Source organism: Cordyceps fumosorosea, assembly GCF_001636725.1.
Source record: "Cordyceps fumosorosea ARSEF 2679 chromosome Unknown scaffold_24, whole genome shotgun sequence".
Classification (NCBI taxonomy): Eukaryota; Fungi; Ascomycota; class Sordariomycetes; order Hypocreales; family Cordycipitaceae; genus Cordyceps; species Cordyceps fumosorosea.
In genome coordinates this window covers 315-24,841 of record NW_017387324.1, presented here as the reverse complement: position 1 = coordinate 24,841, position 24,527 = coordinate 315, and the positions used below count along the sequence as shown (strand labels likewise).

The 24,527-nt window shown below is 59.0% G+C and overlaps 11 protein-coding genes across 11 annotated transcripts; 7 read left to right on the top strand and 4 right to left on the bottom strand.

Moving 5' to 3' along the window:
- Positions 1-398: 398 nt before the first annotated feature.
- ISF_07734 (GABA permease GabA) lies at positions 399-2,134 on the top strand (the record flags this gene model as incomplete). The annotated part of the gene is made up of 3 exons (XM_018851337.1): positions 399-1,155; positions 1,217-1,806; positions 1,856-2,134. The coding sequence occupies 3 exons, from the start codon at positions 399-401 to the stop codon at positions 2,132-2,134; spliced, it is 1,626 nt and encodes a 541-aa protein (XP_018701353.1).
- A 376-nt stretch (positions 2,135-2,510) lies between these two features.
- Positions 2,511-3,247, top strand: ISF_07733 (hypothetical protein; the record flags this gene model as incomplete). The annotated part of the gene is made up of 2 exons (XM_018851336.1): positions 2,511-3,176; positions 3,230-3,247. The coding sequence occupies 2 exons, from the start codon at positions 2,511-2,513 to the stop codon at positions 3,245-3,247; spliced, it is 684 nt and encodes a 227-aa protein (XP_018701352.1).
- Positions 3,248-3,838: 591 nt separating this feature from the next.
- On the top strand, positions 3,839-6,356 carry ISF_07732 (popld; the record flags this gene model as incomplete). Its single annotated transcript, XM_018851335.1, has 2 exons — positions 3,839-4,378; positions 4,437-6,356. The coding sequence occupies 2 exons, from the start codon at positions 3,839-3,841 to the stop codon at positions 6,354-6,356; spliced, it is 2,460 nt and encodes an 819-aa protein (XP_018701351.1).
- A 282-nt stretch (positions 6,357-6,638) lies between these two features.
- On the top strand, positions 6,639-7,140 carry ISF_07731 (Mss4-like protein; the record flags this gene model as incomplete). Its single annotated transcript, XM_018851334.1, has 2 exons — positions 6,639-6,737; positions 6,793-7,140. 2 exons carry the CDS (start codon positions 6,639-6,641, stop codon positions 7,138-7,140), a joined length of 447 nt encoding a protein of 148 aa, XP_018701350.1.
- Positions 7,141-7,278: 138 nt separating this feature from the next.
- On the bottom strand, positions 7,279-8,784 carry ISF_07730 (hypothetical protein; the record flags this gene model as incomplete). Its single annotated transcript, XM_018851333.1, has 3 exons — positions 7,279-8,245; positions 8,311-8,544; positions 8,612-8,784. The coding sequence occupies 3 exons, from the start codon at positions 8,782-8,784 to the stop codon at positions 7,279-7,281; spliced, it is 1,374 nt and encodes a 457-aa protein (XP_018701349.1).
- An 893-nt stretch (positions 8,785-9,677) lies between these two features.
- On the bottom strand, positions 9,678-10,691 carry ISF_07729 (Taurine catabolism dioxygenase TauD/TfdA; the record flags this gene model as incomplete). The annotated part of the gene is made up of 1 exon (XM_018851332.1): positions 9,678-10,691. One exon carries the CDS (start codon positions 10,689-10,691, stop codon positions 9,678-9,680), a length of 1,014 nt encoding a protein of 337 aa, XP_018701348.1.
- A 610-nt stretch (positions 10,692-11,301) lies between these two features.
- ISF_07728 (hypothetical protein) lies at positions 11,302-12,928 on the top strand (the record flags this gene model as incomplete). The annotated part of the gene is made up of 3 exons (XM_018851331.1): positions 11,302-11,631; positions 11,714-11,968; positions 12,050-12,928. 3 exons carry the CDS (start codon positions 11,302-11,304, stop codon positions 12,926-12,928), a joined length of 1,464 nt encoding a protein of 487 aa, XP_018701347.1.
- A 315-nt stretch (positions 12,929-13,243) lies between these two features.
- ISF_07727 (Transcription elognation factor Eaf) lies at positions 13,244-14,304 on the bottom strand (the record flags this gene model as incomplete). The annotated part of the gene is made up of 2 exons (XM_018851330.1): positions 13,244-14,136; positions 14,202-14,304. 2 exons carry the CDS (start codon positions 14,302-14,304, stop codon positions 13,244-13,246), a joined length of 996 nt encoding a protein of 331 aa, XP_018701346.1.
- A 1,019-nt stretch (positions 14,305-15,323) lies between these two features.
- Positions 15,324-18,690, bottom strand: ISF_07726 (Oxidoreductase, molybdopterin-binding domain protein; the record flags this gene model as incomplete). The annotated part of the gene is made up of 4 exons (XM_018851329.1): positions 15,324-15,364; positions 15,434-16,336; positions 16,408-18,370; positions 18,439-18,690. 4 exons carry the CDS (start codon positions 18,688-18,690, stop codon positions 15,324-15,326), a joined length of 3,159 nt encoding a protein of 1,052 aa, XP_018701345.1.
- Positions 18,691-20,454: 1,764 nt separating this feature from the next.
- ISF_07725 (Ser/Thr protein phosphatase family) lies at positions 20,455-21,672 on the top strand (the record flags this gene model as incomplete). Its single annotated transcript, XM_018851328.1, has 1 exon — positions 20,455-21,672. One exon carries the CDS (start codon positions 20,455-20,457, stop codon positions 21,670-21,672), a length of 1,218 nt encoding a protein of 405 aa, XP_018701344.1.
- Positions 21,673-22,326: 654 nt separating this feature from the next.
- On the top strand, positions 22,327-23,651 carry ISF_07724 (transaldolase; the record flags this gene model as incomplete). Its single annotated transcript, XM_018851327.1, has 4 exons — positions 22,327-22,365; positions 22,524-22,931; positions 22,984-23,367; positions 23,415-23,651. 4 exons carry the CDS (start codon positions 22,327-22,329, stop codon positions 23,649-23,651), a joined length of 1,068 nt encoding a protein of 355 aa, XP_018701343.1.
- Positions 23,652-24,527: the final 876 nt, after the last annotated feature.

The following is a 24,527-nucleotide window of genomic DNA, read 5'->3' as shown; positions in this document are numbered from 1 at the left end:
GCGAGATACCACGCCGCTCACTGCTGGCACATCCGTCTCTAGCGTCGCAACCTTGATCATCAGTGGTGTATTATCAGTGGGAAACTAATACCTTCTAGCGTCTCTACCTATAAGTCCTTTGCCTAGTTTGGCTTCGTAACCCCGAACCAGCCGCTCAGTGGCGCTGGGGTCCGGAATAGTTGGACGGTTGGAGGGTTCCGGACAAGGCTCAGCGCCCTCCGCCAACTGATCTGCCCATCTCACGCTCTTCTTCCCTGCTTTTCATGCATCAGTTCCCCTACTCCTTTCCCATAACCTCTTTTCTATTCTAGTCATCCAAAGCCCCTTTGCATGTTCAACCGACCCTCTCTCTCTTACTTCATGATCCCATCATAGTTGAGATCAGTCCCCCCCAAACCATGGAAGTCGAAGCCGCACCACCGCGCCGGCGGCCCTCCCACCATGAAGCCACCGCCACGCAAGACACCGCCGTGCTCGAGCAGCTCGGGCACAAGCAGGAGCTGAAGCGCAACTTCTCCATGCTCTCCATGCTGGGCCTCGCCTTCGCCATCCTCAACACGTGGACCGCGCTGGCCGCCTCCATCACGCTCGCGCTGCCCTCGGGCGGCTCGAGCGCCGTCGTCTGGGGCCTGCTCGTCGCCGGCGTGCTCAACCTGTGCCTGGCCGCGTCCCTCGGCGAGTTCCTCTCGGCATACCCGACCGCCGGCGGGCAGTACCACTGGGTGGCCATCGTCGCGTGGCGCCGCTGGGCGCGCGGCCTGAGCTACGCGACCGGCTGGGTCAACGTCTCGGGCTGGATCGCGCTGACGGCGACGACGGGCCTGCTGGGCAGCACCTTTGTGGTCAACATCATCTCGCTGCTGCACCCGGCGTACGAGCCGAAGCCCTGGCACCAGTTTTTGATCTACATCGGGTTCACGCTGGCGGCGCTGGTGATCAACGCCTTCCTGACGCGCATCCTGCCGATGGTGACGCAGGCCGGCTTCCTGTGGTCGCTGGCGGGCTTCGTGGTCATCAGCATCACCATCCTGGCCTGCTCGGCGGGCGACTACCAGAGCGGCGAGTTCGTCTTTGCCCAGTTCACGAACGAGGTCGGCTGGCCCGACGGTGTAGCTTGGATGCTTGGGCTGTTGCAGGGTGCCTTTGCGCTGACTGGTATGTCTGACTACTGTACTTTTTGAAGGGGACAGTTAGATACTGATAAACTCACCTTAAGGATTCGACGCTACCGCCCACATGATTGAGGAGATCCCAGACCCTCAGCGCCAGGGCCCCAAGATCATGCTCTACTGCATCGGTATCGGCATGTTCACCGGATTCATCTTCCTCACCTGCCTGCTCCTCGTCACCAAGGATATTGACGCCGTCATCAAGGCGCCCTGGGGTCCCCTGCTGCAAGTCTTCATGGATGCCACCAGCAACAAGGCGGGCAGCGTGTGCCTGCTCCTCTTTCCCATCGTCTGCATGCTCTTCACGGCCATCACCATCATGTGTACGAGCAGCCGCATGAGCTACGCCTTTGCCCGCGACCGCGGCATGCCCTTCTCCAGCGTCTTCGCCAAGGTGCACCCCACGCTCGACGTGCCGCTGAACGCGCTCATCTGGACCGCGGCGTGGGTGATCATCTTCGGGTGCATCTTTTTGGGGTCCAGCAGTACTTTTAATGCCATCACCTCAGCTTCCGTCGTGGCCCTGGGTGTCACCTATGCCATCCCCCCGGCCATCAATGTTCTTCGAGGACGTCGCATGCTGCCCGAGAACCGCCCGTTCAAGATTCCTGAACCTTTTGGCTGGATACTGAACATTGTAAGGGTTCATTCATGGGCAAAATCCTGACACAAGCTAACATGCGCAGATTGGCATTCTCTGGTCTATTCTCACGACCGTCCTCTTTGTTTTCCCCCCCGAGCTTCCCGTTACCGGCAGCAACATGAACTACGCCATTGCCGCGTTTGGCGTCATCCTCCTGATCGCTGGAGGAACGTGGATCTTTGACGGTCGCAAGAACTATCACGGGCCCCAGGTCAACGTCGAAAGCTTGATGCAGGGTACGGTGGAGGGAATGGATCCCAACCTGACAGAGGAAAAGACGGATCCCAGTCCAAGCCAGGGAAAGGAGGAGTGGGTGTCATAATGGATGCATCATGGATCATCTGAAATGTAAATTGTTCAAGTGTAAATGAAACTTCATCTACAATCCTGCCTGTTCACACCCGTTCGAGTATGACAGCCGTCGGGACGAGTATAGGTTTCCAAGGCAACAGCGACCAGAATAAAGTGTACTGTTCAATTCAGCCAGGGCGTACCAGCAACAGGCCGGTATTCGCCTAATTGGTCCCGAGGCAGCGGTGTTGCATTCATGCAAGGCTACAGGTAGGTGGCGCTCATTGGTCCTTCCATATGTGATGACTATCCATGCTTAAGCCAGCTGGGCTTCCTGAGAATCAGGCCTGCCTCTCACAAGTCTAGCCAACTCTGGCTACATATCAATAACTTTATCAAGGACGATTATGAGCACTTTCCATCCCTTCTCGAACCTTCCTATCGAGCTCCGTACGCAAATCTGGATCGATGCGATTCCTGCCCAAGATGAGCCTGCGGTCTTTATCTACCGCGTGGGCTGCTGCACCATGACCCGCAGGGTGTACTGGGACGACCATGCAGAGCATCTTCTTCAGTTTGACTACTATTTCAACTTATTCTCCAGGGTGCAAGCTCTAGATGGACTGCTCTCCGCCAGCCAAGAGTCGCGAGCGATCACCCTCGACTGGCTGTCTCGGCAAGATGTGCTGTCCAGGCGACGGTATGCCGGCGGTACACTTCATGTCGTACGACGGTTCAATCCCAAGATCGATACGCTGTACCTGCCGACGCCCTGTGTCGTCCATTTCGGGACGCAGCTCATAGACCTGCTCTACCAGCCGGAGAACTACGACCAGAGGATAGGCCCCCAGCGGACGCACCTGAGGAGGCTGGCGATTCCCCGCGCCGCGTTTAACAACGGCGAGGTTGAGATATTGTCCGCCGTCATAGAGTACCTGGAGGACCTGGAGACCTTGTACGTGGTGCTGAATCACGGCGACGTTGACAACGCCGACGAGGGCGTGGGGGAGCAAATTCCGCGCACGCGCTGGGAGTTTTGCAATCATTCACTTTCGGATAGGGAGAGAGACGATGTAACATGGAGGGTTGCCAGGAAGGTGAGACAGGCGCTGGAAAATGCGGCCAGCTTCTCACGGGCTCGTGATTTTATGGATGTGTGGGATATGCTACCCTTTCCAGTCCATCTCACGGAGGTGGAAGGAGTTACAAGTTCAAGTCAGAGCTAGAGGGAGTCAAGTTAAGCACAGGCAAGGTGTGTTTTGGAAGTTGAGCTGACGCTCCTAGGTTAGCATAGGCAACAAGTACGCAAACTGTAAACTGCAAATACCATTACAACTGGGGAAAATGAGTAGTAAGATAGGACTTGGAAGAAGATAGCAAAAACCTTGAAAAATAAAAATATAGTCTTTTATTAAACATGAAACTTCAAAAAGAAAAAGACGTGACTTTCACTAATAAGTGACTGTAGACACTGTTGGAGACATAAAGTTGTAGAGGCAACATTGGAGATTTTGGCATTGAATTACTGAGACCAATGTGTTTTGAAGTAATAGAGTTCAAAAGAGTTTTTTTTCCTTTCATAATTTTGCTCCCTTTTTGTCTCATGACTGGGTAGAAACGTGCCTGGTCGACCGTTGCAGGGTAGCATTGTTGCCCCACCAAAAAGTTCAACTGGACCTTTACTTTGCTCCCACGACTTCAACTCTCTTCCAGTCTTCACACACAACTACCAACCATGGGCGCCAAACAACCCCCCTCCGGCCCGGGCAGACCCGTCTCGGGCAAGAACACTCCCAATGCCGCGTCCTCCTCCGGCGGCCGGAACGACAACCGACGCGTCAAGGTCCAGGTCGCCCGCAGCATCCCCGTCGAGCCCGCTCAGTCGGCCCTGCGCGACGGCGAGCTCGACCTGCAGGCGTTTGTGGCCGCGCACGAGTTCGAGGTGCGCGCGCTGGAGCAGGGAATGGCCACGTCCAAGGCCGTCCGCAGCTCGCAGGCCGACCACGACGCGCGCGCGCCTGCGGGCCGAGACGGCGAGGCGGCTGCGGCTCCTCGCGGCGAGGACCCGGCGGCGAAAGGCGACGGGCGACAAGGGAGGAGGAGGAGGGAAGGACAAGGCGGCACCGCGTCCCAAGATTCGAAGAAATCAACTCAACGAACCCCCGAGGCCGCCCGCGCGGTTCCGAAAACGACAGACGCACAAGACCTGGCTGCCGACGCATCTCTGGCACGCCAAGCGCGCGAGGATGACCGCCCCGAGCAGCCCCCTGTGGCGGTTCGCCATACCCCTGACGCCCAGCGAAAAGGTGTATCGGCCGACTCACCGATCGCAGGGCGAGCGGGGGACGTTGGTCTGGGATACGAGCTACATGAGCACCATTGGCGTCTACGGCCACGAGGCTGGGCTCTGTCGCGTGCTGAAGCGGATCGGCTTCACCGACGACGCATACTGGAACAACAAGGGCAAGAAATGGAGAGCAGGCACGCGTTCACGCTCCGCCGTCATCAGCAGGGATCGCAAGGGACGGCCACGGCCAATGTGTCCCTGCACGGTCGTGTGGAATCCCGAACCCGTCGTGCAGGACGAGAACAAGACGCAGCGACAGCTGTTCTTGCGCATGCATCCGTCTGCGTTCAAGGAAGTATTCGACGAGCTGCTTCGACTGATCAAGATGGAGACGCCGCGGCTATACATCGAAGACCTGCGATTTGAGATTGGGAGCATCGAGCTCACTGGCCCTGCGTCTACGGAGGCGCTGCTGGCGGTGCTTACGCCTCACCCAGCCGCAGAAGGGTCGAGCCGGAATCAAGGGGCAGTTTTTCAATCTCTACACGGCCTCACAAACCCGTCGTCGCTGACGGCAAACGCAACCCTGGCATTTACTGTGCAAGACCCGCGGCTCAGATACCCACCGAGGCGACTTGAAGGCTGGGACGACGACAGACTACAGGAGAAGCTCATGGAATCTATAACAAGCTGGCCTGTCGATTGCGAACTGGACCGAAATCTACTCTTCGACAGGAATGCCCGGCACAGGGCTTCCGGGCTGCCCACGCAGCAGGCCATCTACAAGCGGCGGAGCGGCACCACGCCAGGTGGTCTCATCGAGCCAGGCACAGGTGATCCAGAGATACCCATCACCCTGCTGGCCGCGCGATCCTCTTCCGCAACGCAGACGCAGGGGTCCTGGACCCTGATGCTGCCGTGGAAGTGCGTGCTGCCCGTGTGGCACAGCCTGGTGCATTGCCCGCTGATATCCGGCGGCAACCCGCGCTTCGCGGGCGTCGACGAGGCCATGCAGGTGGCCTTTGAGCGCGGCGTGCCCTGGTTCCCCGCCGACTACCCGGGCACCGACGCGGGCGCCGGCTGGGAGCTCGCGCAGCGCGCCAAGCGCAGGAAGGACTACGACAGGCGGCCGAAGAGCAAGAGGACCGAGTGGGCGTCGCTGGACCTGGGCATCGGCCGCAAGGGGGAGGTCGGGGACGGTCTGGCGTGTGACTTTGAGCTCCTCTTTAGCCTGAAGCCTGAGGGCGGAAATGACAAAGGTGCAGCGGGACCAGAGGGGGATGCGATGGAGGGCGTTGAGATGACAGTGCAGGCACCAAGTCCACCGAGGGATGTGGATTGCCTCGGGCTCTTGAACCAATTCTCGAGAGCAGACATGCAGGCTCATCTTACCTCGACAATGCTGCAACCTCTACCAGATAATGCGATTGCGAGCGTCCGCATTACCATGCTTGGTCGGGGGGTAGCCAAGAGCTGCGCCCGGATATACCGCTTGCCGAGACCCTGCACGGCGGCGCCGGAACCATCCAGCGTACAAGTTCCCTCGACCGTTCCAGACGGCGCGACGGAGACACCCCACGCACTGCCCTCCAAGTTACGAGCGCAGTGGCTCGCCAAAATGCCGACAGAGTCCCCGGCGTCAAAGAAGGCACCTTGTAGGTCCGATGAAATGTACATGCATCACCGGAAGCGCCTGCTCGCCCAGACACTGACGGCGCCGCCCGGTACGGCAGCGGCGGCCGAGGCCACCAGCAACCACCCGCTGGTGCCGGACGCCGCGGACCTCGTCGGTTTCGTGACCTCGGGCGCGTACAACATGGCCCGCGGACGGGGCACGGCGGTGGGCGCGGTGTCGGTGGAAAAGGTGCTGCTGGATCTGCGCGCCACGCCCAAGGAGGCGAGGCTGTGCATCGTGCGGAACGCGGGTGAGAATGTGGGCTGGCTGGCGCGGTGGGAGCATGGATAACACACGGGGATGTATCATAACGATGTCATGAATTACAAAGGGGCGTTGAAAATATTAACAGGATTTCAAGTGATTTTAGAGAGACGGTGTGAACGTGAGGTGTGGGCGCTAATGAGGGGATGCGCGCCTATGACGACGAAAGGCGCCATTGACAACCTCAGCTGCGCAGGTCAAGTATATAACATTGGACAAGATCCGGGTTCATCATCCAAGTCCACTTTCCATCACCCTTCAAAAACACACACAGACCAAAGCAAAGCAAAGCAAAGCAACAACCACGACATGACGACCGAGCTGCCTACCACCGTGAGCGGCGGCTGCCTCTGCGAAGGCGTCCGCTACACCATCACCTTCCCCCCCGACCATGATTTTCTGCGCGCCGTGCGTCTTATCCTCACCTCCCAATCCCTCCGTCCCACCGCTAACACGCCACCAGGCCTCGACCTGCCAGTGCTCGCAGTGCCGCAAGCAGACCGGCGCCCTCATCTTCCGCGCGCACAAGGTGCCGCGCGCCGGCCTCGTGTGGACATCGCGCGCGACGCTGCGCACCTACCGGGCGTCTGCCAACGCGGAGCGCGGCTTCTGCGGGGCGTGCGGCGGGATGCTCTTCTGGGCCGCCGACGGGGAGGACCGGGTGAGCGTGTGCGTGGGCTCGCTGGACGGGGAGGCGCTGAGCAGGTACGGGAGGGCGCTGACGTACGCGGAGAGGCACCTGTACTGCGTCAACGAGATAGAGGGCGTGACGGACCACTTGCCGGGGAGGAGGTACCAGGGGGATGATTAAGGGCGTTGGTGCAGTGTGAGGTTGACCTTGTATAGGTGCGTATTTTGGTCGGAGTCTTGGGGTGAACAAAGTTACTATGATCTTGACGTGGAGACCTCGAGCATCAATCTTTAAGTCTAGGTCTTGCTTAGTCCGGTCCTACTCCCGCCGGTCAATAAACCTGACGACCTTGTTCCCCGTCTTGCTCTTCTCAAACCCATCCGTACTCTCCGCCACCACCACCGCAAACATGTGCCTCGCCGCCTCCTCCAGCGCAACCACGACCCTGACCCTCGCCGCCATTTCCTCCACGGGTATCGCCTCCCTCCCCGCGCCGAGCAGCACGCGCAGCTCAAAGTGCGGCTCCAAGCCGCTGCCACCCACCGGCCGGTCCTCCAGGACGACCTGCCACTGTAGCACACCGTAGATCGGGTCCTCGACGACGGCCGCCACGTTCGCAAAGTCAACGTAGTTGCCCTGCCAGCTGAAGCTGAAGCGACGGTCGCGGCCCTCGAGGCGAAGTACCCGCACGTGCGCGCGGTCCGCCTCCGGCAGCTGTGCGGCCGCTGCCTCCGGCAGGGCGCTCAGCGAGCCGACGTCCCCGCAGACGTACCGCACGAGCGGGTTGCGCAGGCGGCTGAGTGACGTGAGCACGATCATGCCCGCCTCGCCGTCCGGCAGCGGCTTGCCGTCACCGCCATCCTCCAGCATGGGTAGGACCTCGACGGTCATGGTGCGCGTGTCGTAGAGGAAGTCGGACGACGCGGCGGTGCGCTCGCCGGTGAGCCCCGGGTTGCTGACCGCCCACGGGCCGGCCTCGGCGCTGGCAAGCAGCGAGCAGACGCGCACGTCCTCGCCGAGCGTGGCGCGGACGAGGGCGCGCTGCGCGGCGGTGAGCACCTCGGACGTGTAGACGAGCTTGTCCAGGCGGACCTGGCCTCGCTCCTCGGCGGGCAGCGCGGACAGGTAGTTGACCACGTTGATGATTTGGCTGCTGTCGCCGGACAGCACGTTGGCGCGGTACCGGACGAGTAGGTTGACGACCTGCGGCGCGGACATGTGGCTGCCGGCGGCGAGGGCGCAGGCGCCGGCGCACTCCATGACCTCGAGCGTCAAGTCAAGGGCTCTGCGTTGGAATGTTAGTCAAGGGGCGAAAAGAAAGCTACTTTTTGATTGCGAGAAAGGCGTTACCGGTACAGGCCGCCGCCCGAGTGCATGGTGACGACGAGGTCGCGGCGGCTGAGCACGCCGGTGCTGGCGATCAGTCGGCCAAACTCGGCGCGCTGCCGGCGGTTCTCGGTGCTGTCGGTTGCGAAGAAGAGCGGCGTGGAGCCGCCGCCGCCGCCGGTGATGCTGACATAGCTGGACTGCCGATAGGTGTTTTCAGGGCTTGTGTCGTTGACGAGGCGCTCGATGGTCGTGTACCTAGGTTTTCATCAGGAGAAGGTGCAGGAAGGAGCTGTGGTGCGGGGTGCCGAGAAATCTTGCGTACAGTGTCTTTTTATGCAAAAGGGGCCAAGAGGACAGTTGCTCAGCCTGCTGGTCGTCTGCGGTCTGCTGTGCGACTTCATTGACGGCAGCTATGGGGAGGGGGTACTTGATGGATTGGTCATAGAAGCAGTGCTTGTTGGCCACGGCCAAGACGACAGGCAGCGGATACACCATGGCGAAGAGGACAGATATGAATGCAATGCATACGTGCGTTAGGATGATGCAGGAGTCCGTGAAGGGAGGCTTGCTGGAAAGGAAGGGCAAGTTGGGAAAGTTCGGTATGCACCTGAGTCCGCTCCATAGCCCAGACACAATGCGGCTACCCCCTCAATCATGGTTTTCCTCTACTCAGCCTGTCAATCTACGCATCTCGGAGCGCGGCATGCTTAACTCGGCGCTGTGTAATTCTGGTGGACATTCGCGACACCTGGTGAGGCATTTGCGGATGATGTCTAATGCATATGCAGGAACACAGGATACTCGGCACAGACAGTGGCAATCTAGGGCTAGTTGGGAATTCTGTCCCCCATTATTACGAATAGACACGCCTGTGGGACCAGCGAGTTCCGTGGCGGTCCAATATTATATCCCGACGGAGTAAATACGTTCTGGTTTTGCTCGGCGATCTGGTGGAGGCATATATACCGGTTATATATGGGCTTGTTCTCTGCATGAGCCCCGTCCACAGCCTTGATACATGGTATGGGACGGCAAATTCGGAGTAAGCCGAGCTGGGCTGGTGCCTGAATGATCTCTCCGGAGGTTCGTGGTCATATTGAGCATCGGTCCATCAGTCAATTCCCGAGAGAGCCACCAAGATCAGCTTCTTCAAGTTCGTAATTGCCACGGATACACGTGCAGATTATTAGACAAGAATCCGCGGCAGCCTCAGAGACACGGGTTTATTATCCGAGACTGCGGAAAGTGAATACCTATTAACTAGTTACTCCGTATTCATACTCTTCCGCGGTGGACTCTGCACTGTCCACGCACGCGCACGCGCAGACATGCATGCATATGCAGTCACACAACAGGTAGCAGATTTTCCAAGTAACATCATGCTTTTTTTATGCGACGCCTTTCTTCTCGCCCGTGTCAGCCCTCGCCGCATCTCGCTCCAGGCTCTCGTTCCCCAGAAACGGCACCGCGTCCCAGCGTACCCTGCGGAGGTGCCTCTCCGGGTCCGCCACCGCGTTCCGCGCGTGCAGCCACCTCCTGTTATCCATCACCAGCACCGAACCTGCCGGCAGCTCCTCCGCCGAGAGGCGCATCGCCGCCGCCTCCGCCTCCCGCCGCAGCGCCTCCCTCAACCGAGCCAGCGCCTCCGCCGCCTCGTCCCCCAGCGGCGTCACGATGTCCTCGCGGAAGCGGATGAGCGGCGGCCCCGGGTCCTCCGAACTGCTGCTGCTGCTGATGAGGCTGCCGCGGATCGACGTCAGCGCCGGGTCCTTGGCGAACTCGGGCGGCACGGCGATGCGAAAGTCGGGCCGGGCGAGCGCCCCCCGCGTCGCGTCGTCCAGGCCGCGCAGCAGCCGCGCGGCGCTCATGACGGACAGCGCGCCGCCGCCGCGACGGTCGGCGCGCAGCACGTGCAGCGCGAAGAAGCGCGGCGGCGGGTGCTCGTAGCTGCAGTCGGTGTGCCACGGGAACGCCTCCATGGTCTCGGAGCGCGCGAGACCGCCGCCGCCGCCGCCGACCGTCTGCGGGTCCGGCTGCACATCCCAGAACCAGCCGCGGGTGGCCGAGTGCGCGACGGGCAGCCGGTGCCCGTGGTGCGCGTGCAGGCTCCGGACGAGGGCGGCCAGGTAGGCGCTGGCCGCGTCGGGGAAGCGCAGCGTGATCTTGAGGATCCCGTCGGCCTCGAGGTGCGCGGCCACCTGCGCGACGTGCTCGGCCTGTTGGCTGCAGGAGAGGTGCGGCGCGAGCAGGGTCGGCAGCGTTAGGGAAGGCAAAGGCCCGGTGGCGGAATGCAATGGTCGGGGGGCCGGAGGTCGCAGGACGGGAAGCCGCAGATGCGGCGTGATGTGGCTCCGACAAATTATGCGGCCGGGACGGAGCAAGGTTGTGGCAAGTGACTCCATGTTGGGTAAACTTTGAAGGAGAGCGCATCTGATAAGCAGCTGTATCGCCAGGTTTCTCGGTGGTCTTTATAGAGCGCGGCGGCTCTCCCGTAAACGTAGCATCTACTCGTCGTACCACAGGATGCACATGCCTACCTATCCTTGATTCTTTACCCGAGTCCATCTTACTTTGACCAATCTCATGCAGGTCCCCTAAAGTGGCCCCTCGTGTCCTTGCTCGTCCCATATTCGCATGTCCTAGGCTGACAGACGGTGGACAGCTAGGCGTATAATTAGGAATATGCGACGACCCGCTGTGGGTTCAAACGACGGTAAGAGGATCATAGAAGAGATGTCTGCTAAGAGTCGGGCATGAATCGCAGCTCGGTCCCTTGCCGGCTGCAGGATGAAAATCTCGACACAACCAACCCATCCGCCGCATCTAGCCGTCACGCCGAGATCACTCCACGAGGTTTTCATGCCATCATCCCTGCCCCGTATTTGCTTTTCAACATGCAAGTCTCGGGAATATATCTAGTGAGGCCCCAGAGCTGCACGTCTAGAAACGCCATGTAGCCATATACGGCAGACTGCATAGCCGCCCGTCCTCCGCCGTCATAGTCACGTCGCAATGGCCACACCAGCTGCAGAGAGGATGAGACAGGTCCACCTCGGTCTTGCATCCTCCCCCTGCCCTATCGCCGCAGGACGGGAGGAGCACGCCGCGCACGAGGCGATGCTGCTCGCCCGGTGTCCCGCCCGCGCCTGGCCGCACGCCTCGTACCGCGCGTCCTGCCCGCGTCCCGTGCTCCTCACCGGCGCGCACATCCGGCACCTGAACGTGCTGCACGACGCGCTCGCCGCCGCCATCGCCGACATCGTGCCGCGGTGGTGGCGCGACCGGGACGCCGGGTTTCCGGAGCGCATGCCGCTGCCCGCGGACGAGGAGGAGCTTCTCCAGGTAAAGTGAAAAGCACAGACATGCCCCGGTCCGAAGAGGTTGAAGAAGATGTAGCAGGTGTACTGATGAAAAAAAAAAAAAGTGGCTGGATGAGCAGGAGGACGCCGGTCGTCTCGGGCCGTTCTCCTCCTGTCAGGGCTCCTGGCGGCCCGACTTCCTCGTCGAGGGGGAGGTGCGCGCGGACGGCAGCCTCGCCGAGAACTTTCGCATCTCCGAGATCAACGCGCGCTTCTGCTTCAACGGCTTCATGCACGTCGCGCACGGTAGCGCCGCGCTGACGGACATGGTCGGCGCCACGGCGGGTTCCGGCCTGGTCGCCGCGACCGACGGGGAGGAGGTACGTAAAAGGGAAGAACCCGAAACCGGTGTGTGTCAGTGCCATTAGCCGTTCTCCTAACTCGACCAAAACTTGACGCAGCTCTTTGAAGGCCTGCTCGGGCTCTTCCGGCACGACCGCCCGATCCACCTACTCAAGGGCGACGAGCCCGGCATCGACATCCACATGTTCATCGAAGCCGCCCGCGCGCGCCTCGGCGTCGCCCCGCGCCTCGTCCACCCGTCCTCCCTACGCCTCGCCCTCGACGCCCACGGCCGGGAAACCCTCTGCTGCCTATCCGCCACCTCCCCCTCGTTGCGGACGGCCGCCGGCGAGGCGGTCGAGGAGATGCACCAGGTGGGCGTGGAGCTGCGCCAGCGCGAGCTGCGCGCCCTCCCGCCCGCGATCCGGCGGCACCTCGCCCTGCGGGGCGTCAACGACGCGCGCACCGCGCTGCTCGTGCACGACAAGCGCATGCTGGGCGTGGTGCGGCAGGAGCTGGGCGCGCTGGTCGCCCGCGGCGCGCTGACCGCGGCGCAGGCCGCGCTGCTGGAGCGCGGCGTGGCGCACACCTTCCTCCCGGGCTCCCCGGAGCTGGACGACGCCCGGCTTCTTGAAGACCGGGCGGGGTACGTGCTGAAGCCGGTGCGCGGGGGCAAGGGCGTCGGCATCCGCTTCGGCGAGGACATGGACGAGGCCGCGTGGCGGGAGGCGCTCGCCAAGCTTCGGGGACGGCCGCGGCCGCCGGGTGACGACGACGAGGACGGTCGTGCGTGCGTGGTGCTGCAGAGACGCGTGAGGCAGCTGAGGTACGAGCTGGTGCTCGGGCGCGACGGCGAGGTCGTGCGGTACCCGCTGGTCGGCACGTACCACGTCGTCAACGGGCGGTGGCTGGGCATCGGCATCTGGCGCAGCAGCGGGGAGCGCGTGTGCGCTGTGTCCAGCGGGGGTTCGTGGATGTGTTCGGTTGTGAGGTCGTGAATACCCACCCTGACAAGAAAGAAAAGCACGGGATGGCAAAAGAAGGCGAGTTCCGAGGTGAAATGTCAGATATGTGATATATTCATTGTCGTGCATTCAAGATAGAAGATAGATTCTAGAGTCAGTGTAGACTTGCCCATTCGCTTTTCCCCAATCCCAAACGCCCCCAAAAAGATCCAAAATCACCTGTTAAACGTGAAAACGCCCATCACATCCTCCTGTTTTCCGCAGGCGACTTCTTCATGGCCTGTACACCAGCAGCAGCGGGACGACAGGACTCGAAGGCCGCGAGAACCAGATCAACAAGGACTTCTCTTAGTCTTCCTCGCTAATCTCGCTCTCGTCGTCGCGGCCGCCTTCCTCCTGGCTGTTCGCCAGGTCCTCAAAGGCGTTCTCCAGGTCCGCCTCGAGGTCCACGGTGCCGCCGTCCTCATCGTCTTCGTCTTCGCTGGCCGCGCCGTTCTGGTCCTCCCGGTGCCCATTTTGCTGCTGCTGCGTGTTGACCGGGCTCGGCAGCTTGAAATCGGCCTCCATGTCGATGTCGTCGCCCTCGGAGTCCGCGTCGGCCTCGGACTCGCGCTCGTCCATGTAGTCGTCGAAGCGGCGCTGCGTCGGGAAGGCGGGCGAGAAGTCGTTGTGCCTGGCGGCCTTGGCGGCGGCGGCAGGCGGGCCCTCGGGGTACTCAATCATGAGGCCGCCGTCATCATCGTCATCTTCGTCCTCGTCTTCATCATCGGCCGGCCTCTTCGACTTTGGTTTAGAGGTGGCGGCCGGGGCCGGCTCGGGCGCGGGTGCCGTGGCCGCGGGCAGCGCCAGGTTCTTCGGAGGCTTCTTTTCAACCTTGCGCCTGGCGGTGGCGGGCGCAGGCTTGGGTGCCGACGTCGGCTTGCTCTTGGGGTGGGCGGGGTCGTCGACGTCGAGGTGTGGGAAGCGGCGACTTAGTTCCTCGGAGTCGTCACTGCCCGGCATGCGAGTGACGTTCATGTTGAATGTCGAGTCGACCTTGTCGAGGATGAACGCTTGCCGGGCGGGATCAAAGTACAGCACGTACTGATCATTGTCCGTGCTGCGGGGCCCCGAGAAGGCGTAGCTGTCGTCGTCGTCGTCGGTGTATGTGAGATCGTAGGACGACGTCTTGCCGGGGACCGAAGGTTTTACGCGGGCGCGGTCGGGTCCGTCTGATGAGGAGAGGGCCGGCTTGTGGTTGTCTGTTAAGGCCGGGTTAGAAGGGCCCATGGTGTCGTGACGCGTGGGATAGTAGAGGCACACGTACAGCGGACCCCTGTAAAGATTTCGTTGGAGTCTTCCCCCGTCAGGCCGTCGCCTAGGATGACGGGGTAATTGCCCGCTACGGTGGGATCGATGAGAGCAGCCATGGCGCGGTTTGCGGACGGCTGCTCGAGGCTGAGGCTCTCGCGGATTGACGCTGCGACAGAGGGCAAGTGGAATTGCTGCACGATGAATTTGTCTCAGTAATGCCTCGATATTCTGCGGCGGAAGAGAGCAGCGGAAAAGAGCAGCGGAAAAGAGCGGAGGGTGTTGGCAAGCAATCAAGCAATCAAGCAAGATGGAGCAAGGTCGGAGGAGATGGAGAGAGAAGGAAGTTGTGCAGAGGCCACGACAAGCGAGAGCCTCGACTTGTCTATTGTCCAGTGACAAACCGGTGGAGCGCGCGGCTGGACTAGGTTTATTAGGGGTCATACCGTGGTGGTAGTTCCGTGGTGGTAGTTCCCTTGGTTATCGATGAAGGTTATGAAAAAAAAAAATAAGACTAAAAATCAAGATGCACAATAAGATACATACCAGTTGGTCTGCACATTTATCTTTGGTCAAATATATTCCTCTTGTTGCCAGGGCTGGTCGTCGTCGTCGTCCGGTGATGCAGAATCAGAAATCCAGCCTCACAAACCAGCCCTCTGAGCCGAATATATACAACCTCCTCTCTCGTCGTGACACGAGCTGCCCCTACTGTGTATCCCAATATTGAGCTAATTGTTTCGTAAGCTCGTCCTACCAATATTTCATCCAATGTTTGCTTTGCGCGCTCGCTTCGTCCTTTGTCCGACCGTGATTTCATCTTGCCGCGTGTCAAGCTACACAGAATTCATAACAGGAACACACAAATACCGAATAACGGCGCCGAAGCAGACCAGTTACAGGAAGCCAGCCCGGTTGGCTAAGTGGTATAGCGTCTCACTAGTATTCGATACGGTGAAATGAGAAGATCATGAGTTCGATTCTCATACTGGGCATTACTTTTTGTGGTGGGCTCATGGCTCACGAACTTTTTGCTCTGCAACGCGACAAGAAACGGGAAAGACACCAAAAGTAAGGAAAGAGAGTAGAAAAAAAGAAAATAAAGTAACTCAAAATAGTTGGTTGTACACCACCGTATTCAAAATCCAAACAGGTTTTCATCCTCGACATACCCCCATGCTAGTAGTCACTGTTAGCAATCCATCCAACAACCAACCAACCATGGGTAGACTTGACCATTGCACTCACATTTCAACGCAGGCAGAGCTGCTTTCTGAATCATCGCCGGCGGTCCGCACAGCAAAGCCACCGAGTCCTCTCCCGGCGGAAACAGCGCCCCCCGGATCTTCTCCTCATCCACATACCCCGTCAACCCATCCCAGCCGCCGTCCTCCTCCGGGTGGCTCAGCACGTGCGTCACCCTGATCCGGCCCCCCGACCCCCTCGCAAACTCCGCCATCTCCTCGCGCAGCAAAATGTCCCTCTCCGTCTTGTTCGCGTCCAGCACGCGCACCTCCGTCCGGTCACCACCACTCATCGCGATGCGCGCCAGCAGCGCGTACCCCGGCGTCACGCCGGAGCCGCCCAGCACGAGCGACACCCGGCGGAACCGGCGCCGCCGGCTCTCGATCTCGAAGACGCCGTCGGAGTGGTAGACGATCTCGCCCGTCGGCCCGCGCACCTCGACCTGCTCGCCGAGCGGCACGCAGTCCAGGATGGTGGACATGGCGCCGCCGGGCTGACTGCCGTCGGGGAAGTACGTCTTGACGGTCAGGTCGAACGTGCCGCTGCCGTCTTCGAGCGGCCGGCCGGCCGCGTTGGTGTGTTGTTTTCCGCCGTCGTGGGGCGGGCACAGCGGGCGCGTCGGCGTGTAGCTGCGGATGAGCATGCGGTCCATGAGGTGGAAGCCCAGGAGGATGTGCTGGCAGGTGCCCAGCCCCAAGTTCGGCTGGCCCTTGGGCAGCTGGAACGTGTACGTCCTCGAGTCCTCAGAGATGTCTTTGCGCGCGGCCAGGGTCACGGGAACCCATCGATGGTTCTGCAGCGCTACCTTGTCCTCGTCCTGGGACGTCGCATCCTGCTTGGCCGCCGACTCGGCATTCTTCTTGATGTAATTGGCGGCCTTTTCCGTGACGACACCCAAAGCGCACTCTGTCGAGTTGTTAGCCCCAGCCAGCCACAGATGACAAGCCACAAGTAAGTGTTCGGTCAAAAGTACTTACCCTTTAATTTCTCATGTGCGTAGTCGTCATGGATAGAACTGAACTCATCCGTCGTCTCTTGATGCACAGCTCCCGCATGCGACATGATCGCCGCCGCTCCTCCCGGGTGCCAATCCAGCACACTCGTCGCGTCATAAACCTTCCCGTCCACCACGATCCAGCAATCGTCCTGCGTGCTGTGCTTCTCAATCTCCTCTCTCGTGAATTCCTTCTGCGGCGCGCCCGCCTCCTGCTTCGCCTCGGCGATCTGGTTCTCCACGCTCGGCTTCATCCACCCACCCGTCCCCTGGCCCGGCTCCGTGGGATGGCGAAACAAGAGCTGCGCCTCGCCCGAGTGCTCGGCCTGCGCAAGCTCCGGCTTCACGACGTACCACCCGTTGTTCATCATGCCCATAATGTTCCAGACGGGGTCTCGCGGCTGCGTGTTCTTGAACACGTTGAAGCACCGCACGGTGATGCTGCTCGCCCGCAGGAGGTGCTGCATCTTGACGTCGACGTGCCAGTGAATCCAGGCCCAGTACTTGTTTCCGTGGCGGATCGGCGAGTCCGGGAACGTGCGGATGCAGTAGAGCCAGGTCTTGCCGTCGTCGAGCGACACCTCTACTCGCTGTACCTCGTGGCCGCCACCGTCATAGGCAATCCCCTCCAGGCGGTAGTTTTGACCCTTTGATATTTTAGCCAGCGATATGGTCTCGCCGTGAGCGGGCTTTACAATGATGGAGTTGAGGTTCTGCTCGTTGCAGGCTGTGTCGGGGTGGCGGAACAGCGTCTCGGCGAACGGGCCGTCCATCTCTGTGACAAAAGAGGGCAGGACTCGATTGTCCCAGATGTGGTAGTGCGAGTTATTCTCCTCTTCGCTGATCCATATCCGCCGCAGCCACTTGACATTCCTGCCGCCGACGTATCCCGGCACAATTACGCGCACGGGATATCCGTGATCCGGAGGCAGCGGCAAGTCATTCATCTTGTGAGCCAGGAGCACATCGTTTTGCGGATTCATGACGTAGTCAAACGGTAGACACGTCGAGTAGGCGCCATCACTGAGGTCGTCGGCTCCCTCAAAATTGACCCAGTATCGTTTTCTTCCCATACCCGGCAGGACCTCAGGCACATGGGCATCAAGCAGCACATCTCTCACCAGCGGCCCCTTCCAATACGCACAGCTGATTGCGCCAGGCCCCCAGTTGAACCCCTTGCTTCGTTTAATCATGTTAAGCTCTTTGCGACGGTTGCCGTCGCATGCAAGCGCGACGGGGATGTTGGTGGTCTCGAATGTTGTTAGTTGCGGCATGGTCAAGGTGTGCTTTTTTCCATTGTACTCGATGTCCAGCTTGTGGAATTCCCAGAGTAGCCGCGGCACTGCGCCGTGGTTGCGGATGTAATGAAGCTCATTTGGTGTAATGAGCCCGCCCTCGTACAGGTCATCCAACTTCGGCTCACCATTGAGAGGATGCTTTCCCGTGATGCGCATGAGATGTGAGGATCGGGGAATCCAGTTATCCGGGCTGAACTGATCCTGTTCATCTATGGAGATCTGGGTTCGATTGCGATGCTGCGGTGATTTACCTTTGCCGTCGTTTTCTTTCAGACTCGACATGTAGTTCTTCTCATGCTCCAACGCACGCAAAAGTGCAAGCTCTTGCGGCGAATACAATCTCTCTAGCCGTTCTGCCTCGGTCTCCATTTCAGAGTCGCCGCTGACTTGCCCGTTGCTGTTCTTGTCGTCGCCATCTTCTTGGTGTCCATCCCCGGTGGCATAGGCATCGTGATGCTTGTCCTTGTCTGAGTCCCGTCGCCACTCGTGCTCCTGCTTCGATTCCTTTTCAACTCTCTCCTGTTCCTTTTTTTTCTCGCGCTGGATATTTGCAGGCCATCTTTGCTTATTCTTGACCCAGTCTTCGGTTGCGTCAATGACATAACGCCAACCCAACGATCGGTTCTCGGGATGCCGCAGGTGCAAGTCCTTTGCGTGTATTAATTAGCGGTTGTCTTGCTCTGCGTCGAATTACGACTTGCCGGTTGGTGTTGGACTAGGTCACGAAAGTTGACTAACCGGCCCGCAGTCTCCTCATCGATGAGCTCCTTTCTCAGCTCGCGTGCCCTTCTGACATGGGTAGAATAATTTCCATCATGGGCGAATCCTGGAACTCGATGTCTCTTGTTACGGAAACCCACGCGGTGTTGGTGCCCGCGGCCCCAATCGGGTTCATTGGCGATGTCTTGTTTGGACGAACCAGGATGGTTCCGAACATGCACCAACCAAGGCTTTTTGTGGGCAGTCATGTTGGTTCGTTGACTAGACTGTCAGTTGGTCCTGTGGCTTCGTTGCGGGAGCGAACTGTCAACGGTTCAAACTGCAATGAAATGTTTAGATTCTGTCAAAATTAAATAGACTACAGCTGCCCTCCTCGTACAGATATGTATTTGTTCATGGAAAGGCCTAACCTCGCAAAGGTTAGTAACTGGCAAGTCGATGCCGAAGCATCCCCAAGTCCTAAGATCGAGTGGGGAGAGTTGCGACGTCATGGCTAGATCATGACGACACCAAAGTTGTCTACCAAAGACTCAGAGGCTACTCGAAATAGCGCAGTTTTCAAATATGGTAAAAGGGATCGTTGCAAGAAGCAGGCTTTCTACTGGACAACTTGTTGTTTAGGAGGCTGTTTCCAAATTTACTGCGGTCTGAGCTTTTATGCATTCAGCGATATGTTTGCTTCTGTAAGAATTATGCATGCAGGCATTTAAAACATGTTCCAAAACTATGTATTCTCCGAATAGTTATGACTAGAATAGGAATGAGATGGGCATGTCAGGCCATGTAAGAAAACGCCACGTACCTCTTCCGGCGGGCTGCATACACGACACATCACAACAACACGACTGTGTGCCGGAGGCCTACCGCTCGGATGTATTTGCGCGGTTTGCCGTGTGCACGCAAAATGACAACATTGCTCGCTCAATACAGCGCCTACCAGTATCAACTGAACGGCACCGCACAGCCATGGCGAAGCGAATTTTGGTCAAGTGCCAGTCGCACTTGATCCCAGGCAAGTCAGTAGAGAGACGGGACACGCTGGCGAACCTCATCTGCCAGCATGTAACTATGGAATCGGGACTTGAGCGACGACGACTTTGTCACAAGCCTTGGTCTATACGACGCGGAAAATGTCAAATGCTATTTTCTCTTGGACAACGACCCCGTCGATTCTCAAGGAGCCAATGTCACAATGTATACATGGGATGGAATGAATTTGTGTGCCAGCCAACCTGGAAATTCCGGGCTGGTAGCCGCGCTAACCACGACACTGCAGGCAAACCAAGACGAGTCTATCCCGCTCTCGTTGACTACCTAAAACACATTCCGCTTGGAGGAAAGGGTGAAGAAAATGCATGTCCGACGAGGAGTATTTGGCAAAGTTCGGTCGCGAGAAATTCTTACAAATTTCCCAACAAATTTCCCATGTGACCCCGAACGCGTTCATATCATTCCTTGCATTTTGAAGGAATACCGCCCCCAACGGGTTTCACAGGTAGGAAGGGTCTCTGATACATTTCTAGCACTAACGCTAAGCCCTGTCAAGCACCGAAGTCACCACTAAACACCCCACTGCAGGACAACGGACAATTGACAGCCCTCTAATGGATCACCAACAACCCACTGGCGGCCTCTGTCGTGACCCAAAGCCCGCCCAACAGCCGCTAAAACCCGAGCCGGCGGCCCCCAAGGCCCCCAAAAGCTAAAACCCAGAGGCCCTCAAGGTGCGAAACCATCTCGGCGCTGGCCTTGGCGTGGACCCTTGATTTTTCTCCCGCCCTCGTCCGACAATGTCTCGGGGTATTCCCCCTTGCAAACGCATAAGAGTCAGCGGGCTGCCCCTCGCCTAGCTTCGACTTTTTTTTATTCTGTCTTGCCGATATCCTGTGATTCCTTCCACCTGGCTCTCCTGTCGCCTTGATTGCCCGCCAACAAACTCTACTGCTATTGTTTGAACCAAACCTAACCCGGGGATCGGCAACCTAGCGGCAGGCACGCAGACCGCATCCACTATGCCGCGTCTTGGGGAAGCAAAGCAGCCCTCGCGGCGACATCAACGAGTCTTCACCCTGATGCTCGTCGCTATCCTCTCTGCTGCGTGCCTCATCGGCCTCGCGCACCTTTTCACCGTCCCCATGATCTCTTTCCGCGACTGGGCGCTGACGACGACAACCACCACCACCGCTCAGCCGCAGCGGCCTGACGGGCCAACCGAGGAGGGTGCTGCCGATGACGTCGACGCGCAGGGCCATCGCCGCCACCGCAAGTTTGACGACATAACCATGATGGCGCGTCTGCCGCGGGCCGTCATCCCCACGGCCGACAACGGCCGGCGCCTCATCATCGTCGGCGACATCCACGGCAAGGACGACGCGCTGGACCAGCTGCTCGCGCACGTCGGGTACGACGCCGCCACCGACCACGTCGTCGCCGCCGGCGACATGGTCAACAAGGGCCCACACTCTGACCGCGTCGTCGCCCGCCTGATGGAGCTCGGCGCCTCGGCCGTCCGCGGCAACCATGAGGACCGCGTGCTGCTCGCGCTCGCCTCGGACGAGGAGCGTGACGATGCCGCCGACAGCGTGCCCTTCCCAGGCCTGCAGAAGCGCCGCACCAAGAAGCGCGACCGCAAGACGGCTCGACAGCTCAGCGCGGAGCAGGTCGCGTGGCTGGCGGACCGGCCGCTCATCCTCGCCGCCGAGGAGCTGGGCATGTACATCGTCCACGCCGGCCTGGTGCCGGGCATCCGCCCGTGGCGCCAGGAGCCCTGGGCCGTCATGTACATGCGCTCCCTGATTGAGCCGCCCTGGCACCTGACCAAACAAGACGGTGACTTGCACGACGAGCTTGTCATCGGCGAAGATGGCGTAGACATGGACGAGGCTGATGAGGTGGACAACGACACCGAAGACGTGGACGGTGACTATGGCGACGAAGCTGACGTCCACGCCAGCCTCACGGTCAAGGACCTCATCCCCGTCGACACCCACGACGGCCACGAATGGGCCCAGCTCTGGGACCGCCACCAGCCTCTGCTGCGCAAGTCCGAGCGCCGCACCGTCGTCTACGGGCACGATGCGAAGCGCGGCCTCCAAATCGGCAAATACACCTTTGGCCTGGACTCAGGCTGCGTCAAGGGCGGCCACCTCACCGCCCTGGTGATTCACGTCAGCAAAAAGGGCAACGTGAAGCGCAACATCCGCCAGGTATCTTGCAAGAAGCACAAGTGATGCTGAGTTCTTTTGTTATGCCATTCAGAAAGCCTACTTTACCAGCATTTACACGATACGATACCAATTTGTAATTCTTTGGATGTTTATAGGCGGCACCATGATATTGGGGGCTACCATGCATTATTAGTTATGATTTGATGTTGTATACATTTAGCATTTACAAGCGCCATTCTACAGCAAATCGATTCTATAATTTCAACTAATGGCTTGATACTACAGTAATATTTGTCCTATTTTTTTTTTTTGCTTGTTTTCTTATGTCCTTATCCCTCTTGTGTAGAGGGTTTAGGTAACTACGAGTAGACGCCACGAAAGGATTGTTATTGAATCTTGTAAGGAGAAGAGGGAGTAAAATGGACTATCACAAGACGCTTAATAAAGCGGTGGGGCGCGTACATAGCGCCGCTCACCCTACAGTGGCCTGAGGCCGTAAGGCTGAAAACCCAAGGCAACCTATCCTTCTTACATATCCCTTACATATCCTTATCTTTCGTCATAGGCAACTCCGTCATCAAGGCCCCGCCAACCTTTTCATCGCTTTATACTTCTCCGTCTCCATACATTTTGCCTCATTTCTCTTCCCTTCATAACTACTTTTCTGACGACTCCTCCCATTCTCTCTTCTCAATACCCAAATCCACATCCCTCAAAATGTCCAACTCTCTCGAGCAGCTCAAGGCCAGCGGCACTGTAAGTACTCTACCCATTGACGCATCTACCCCGCCATCGTTCTGACCCATTGTTTAGGTTGTCGTCTGTGACTCTGGTAAATTCCCGCAGCTTCCGGCAGCTACAATTTGTTTCATATTGACCATATTCTCTCTTTTCTAGGCGACTTTGCTAGTTAGTATACCCCAGCCGATTCTCCGTCCTCGCCGCGGCCGATTGAGACATTTTACTGCCGAGTTCTCGACGCCCCAGCTCCCGCCTCAAACGCCGCCCTCAGCAAAACAGACACTAATCACCTCGCAGCCATTGACAAGTACAAGCCCCAGGATGCCACCACCAACCCTTCGCTCATCCTCGCTGCTGCTAAGAAGGCTGAGTATGCTAAGCTGATTGACGATGCCATCGCCTACGCCAAGCAGAAGGGCGGCGATGTCGACGCCCAGGTCGACAACGCCCTTGATCGTCTCCTAGTTGAGTTTGGCCGCAAGATTCTCGAAATTATTCCCGGACGTGTATCTACTGAGGTGGATGCCAAGCTTTCTTTCGACACCAAGGGCTCCGTCGACAAGGCTCTCCAGATCATCGACGTACGTACAATTTCGGCCGATTCTACCTATAACAAGCTGACCTTCAGAACAGCTCTACAAGCAGCAAGGTATCAGCAAGGACCGCATCCTGATCAAGATTGCCTCCACCTGGGAGGGTATCAAGGCCGCCGAGATCCTCCAGCGCGACCACCAGATCAACTGCAACCTGACTCTCATGTTCTCGCTTCCCCAGGCCATCGCCGCCGCCGAGGCTGATGCCTTCCTCATCTCCCCCTTTGTTGGCCGCATTCTTGACTGGTACAAGGCTGCCACCAAGCAGGAGTACACCAAGGAGAACGACCCTGGTGTGGCCTCAGTCAAGGCCATCTTTGACTACTACAAGAAGTTTGGCTACAAGACCATTGTCATGGGCGCCTCCTTCCGCAACACTGGCGAGATCACCGAGCTCGCTGGCTGTGACTACCTGACCATCTCCGTACGTCTCTTCCTGATTTCAACACTGATTCTGCTAACATGAGCTAGCCTGGTCTGCTTGAGGAGCTTCTCAACAGCTCCGATGCCGTTCCTAAGAAGCTCGATGCCGCCGGCGCCGCCTCTCAGAACATTGAGCGCAAGACCTATATCAACGACGAGGCTACCTTCCGCTTCGCGTTCAACGAGGAGCAGATGGCCGTCGAGAAGCTCCGTGAGGGCATCAGCAAGTTTGCTGCCGACGCTGAGACTCTCAAGAAGACCCTCAAGGAGAAGATCTCTGCTTAAATTCTAGAAAAAACGGTGGGTTCATTTGCGCGTTTCTTTTCTACGGGCTAAGTTGTACGCTGGATGCGCTTTTGATTGGGCATGATCATGTACCTGGTTTTACGAGCCGTCACTTATAACATGAGAAAAACAATTATATACATAATTAAGGCTTGATAAATTGATGACGTGCATGTAAACATTTCGGAGTTAGCGTTTGCTTGTCCCCATCACCGGCGAGCGGCCATAGCATCACTTTATGCATGCCATGTCGCACAAAAGGGGCCGCCTCACCCACTTCACATCCCCTCTCCACCTCCCTCAACGCCTTCCAAATACTCATGGGACATGCTCACCGCCATAACTCCGCATTGATACTCATCTACACACGCAGGGGAGCGTATGCCATTGTAGCCCAAACCAGCCCTCATGGCCACCCCAGTGTTGTCAACCAAGCAGCGCGCCCTCGACGATGCCCGCCGCGCGCACGCCGCCGCCGTCACCCTCTGCCGCGCCTCCTCGCAGCCGCCTCCTCCGTACCGCCTGACCGAGCTCATCGGCAAGGGCTCATTCGGGCGCGTCTACAAGGCCGTGGTCTCCCCCCCTCCTCGGACTCAACCACCCCCGCCCCCGGCACCGTCGTCGCCGTCAAGGTCATCGACATTGAGCGCGGCGACGTCGCTGCGCCCGGCCTCGCCGACACGCTCGCCGACCTGCGCGGAGAGCTGCGCACCCTGCACGCCCTCCGCGGCGCGCGCAACGTCAACCACGTGCTGGACGCGCTTCTCGTCGGGCCCGCCGTGTGGCTCGTCATCGAGCACTGCGCGGGCGGCAGCGTCGCCACGCTGCTGCGGCCGACGCGCGACCGCGGCGTCGCGGGGCTGCGCGAGCGGTGGG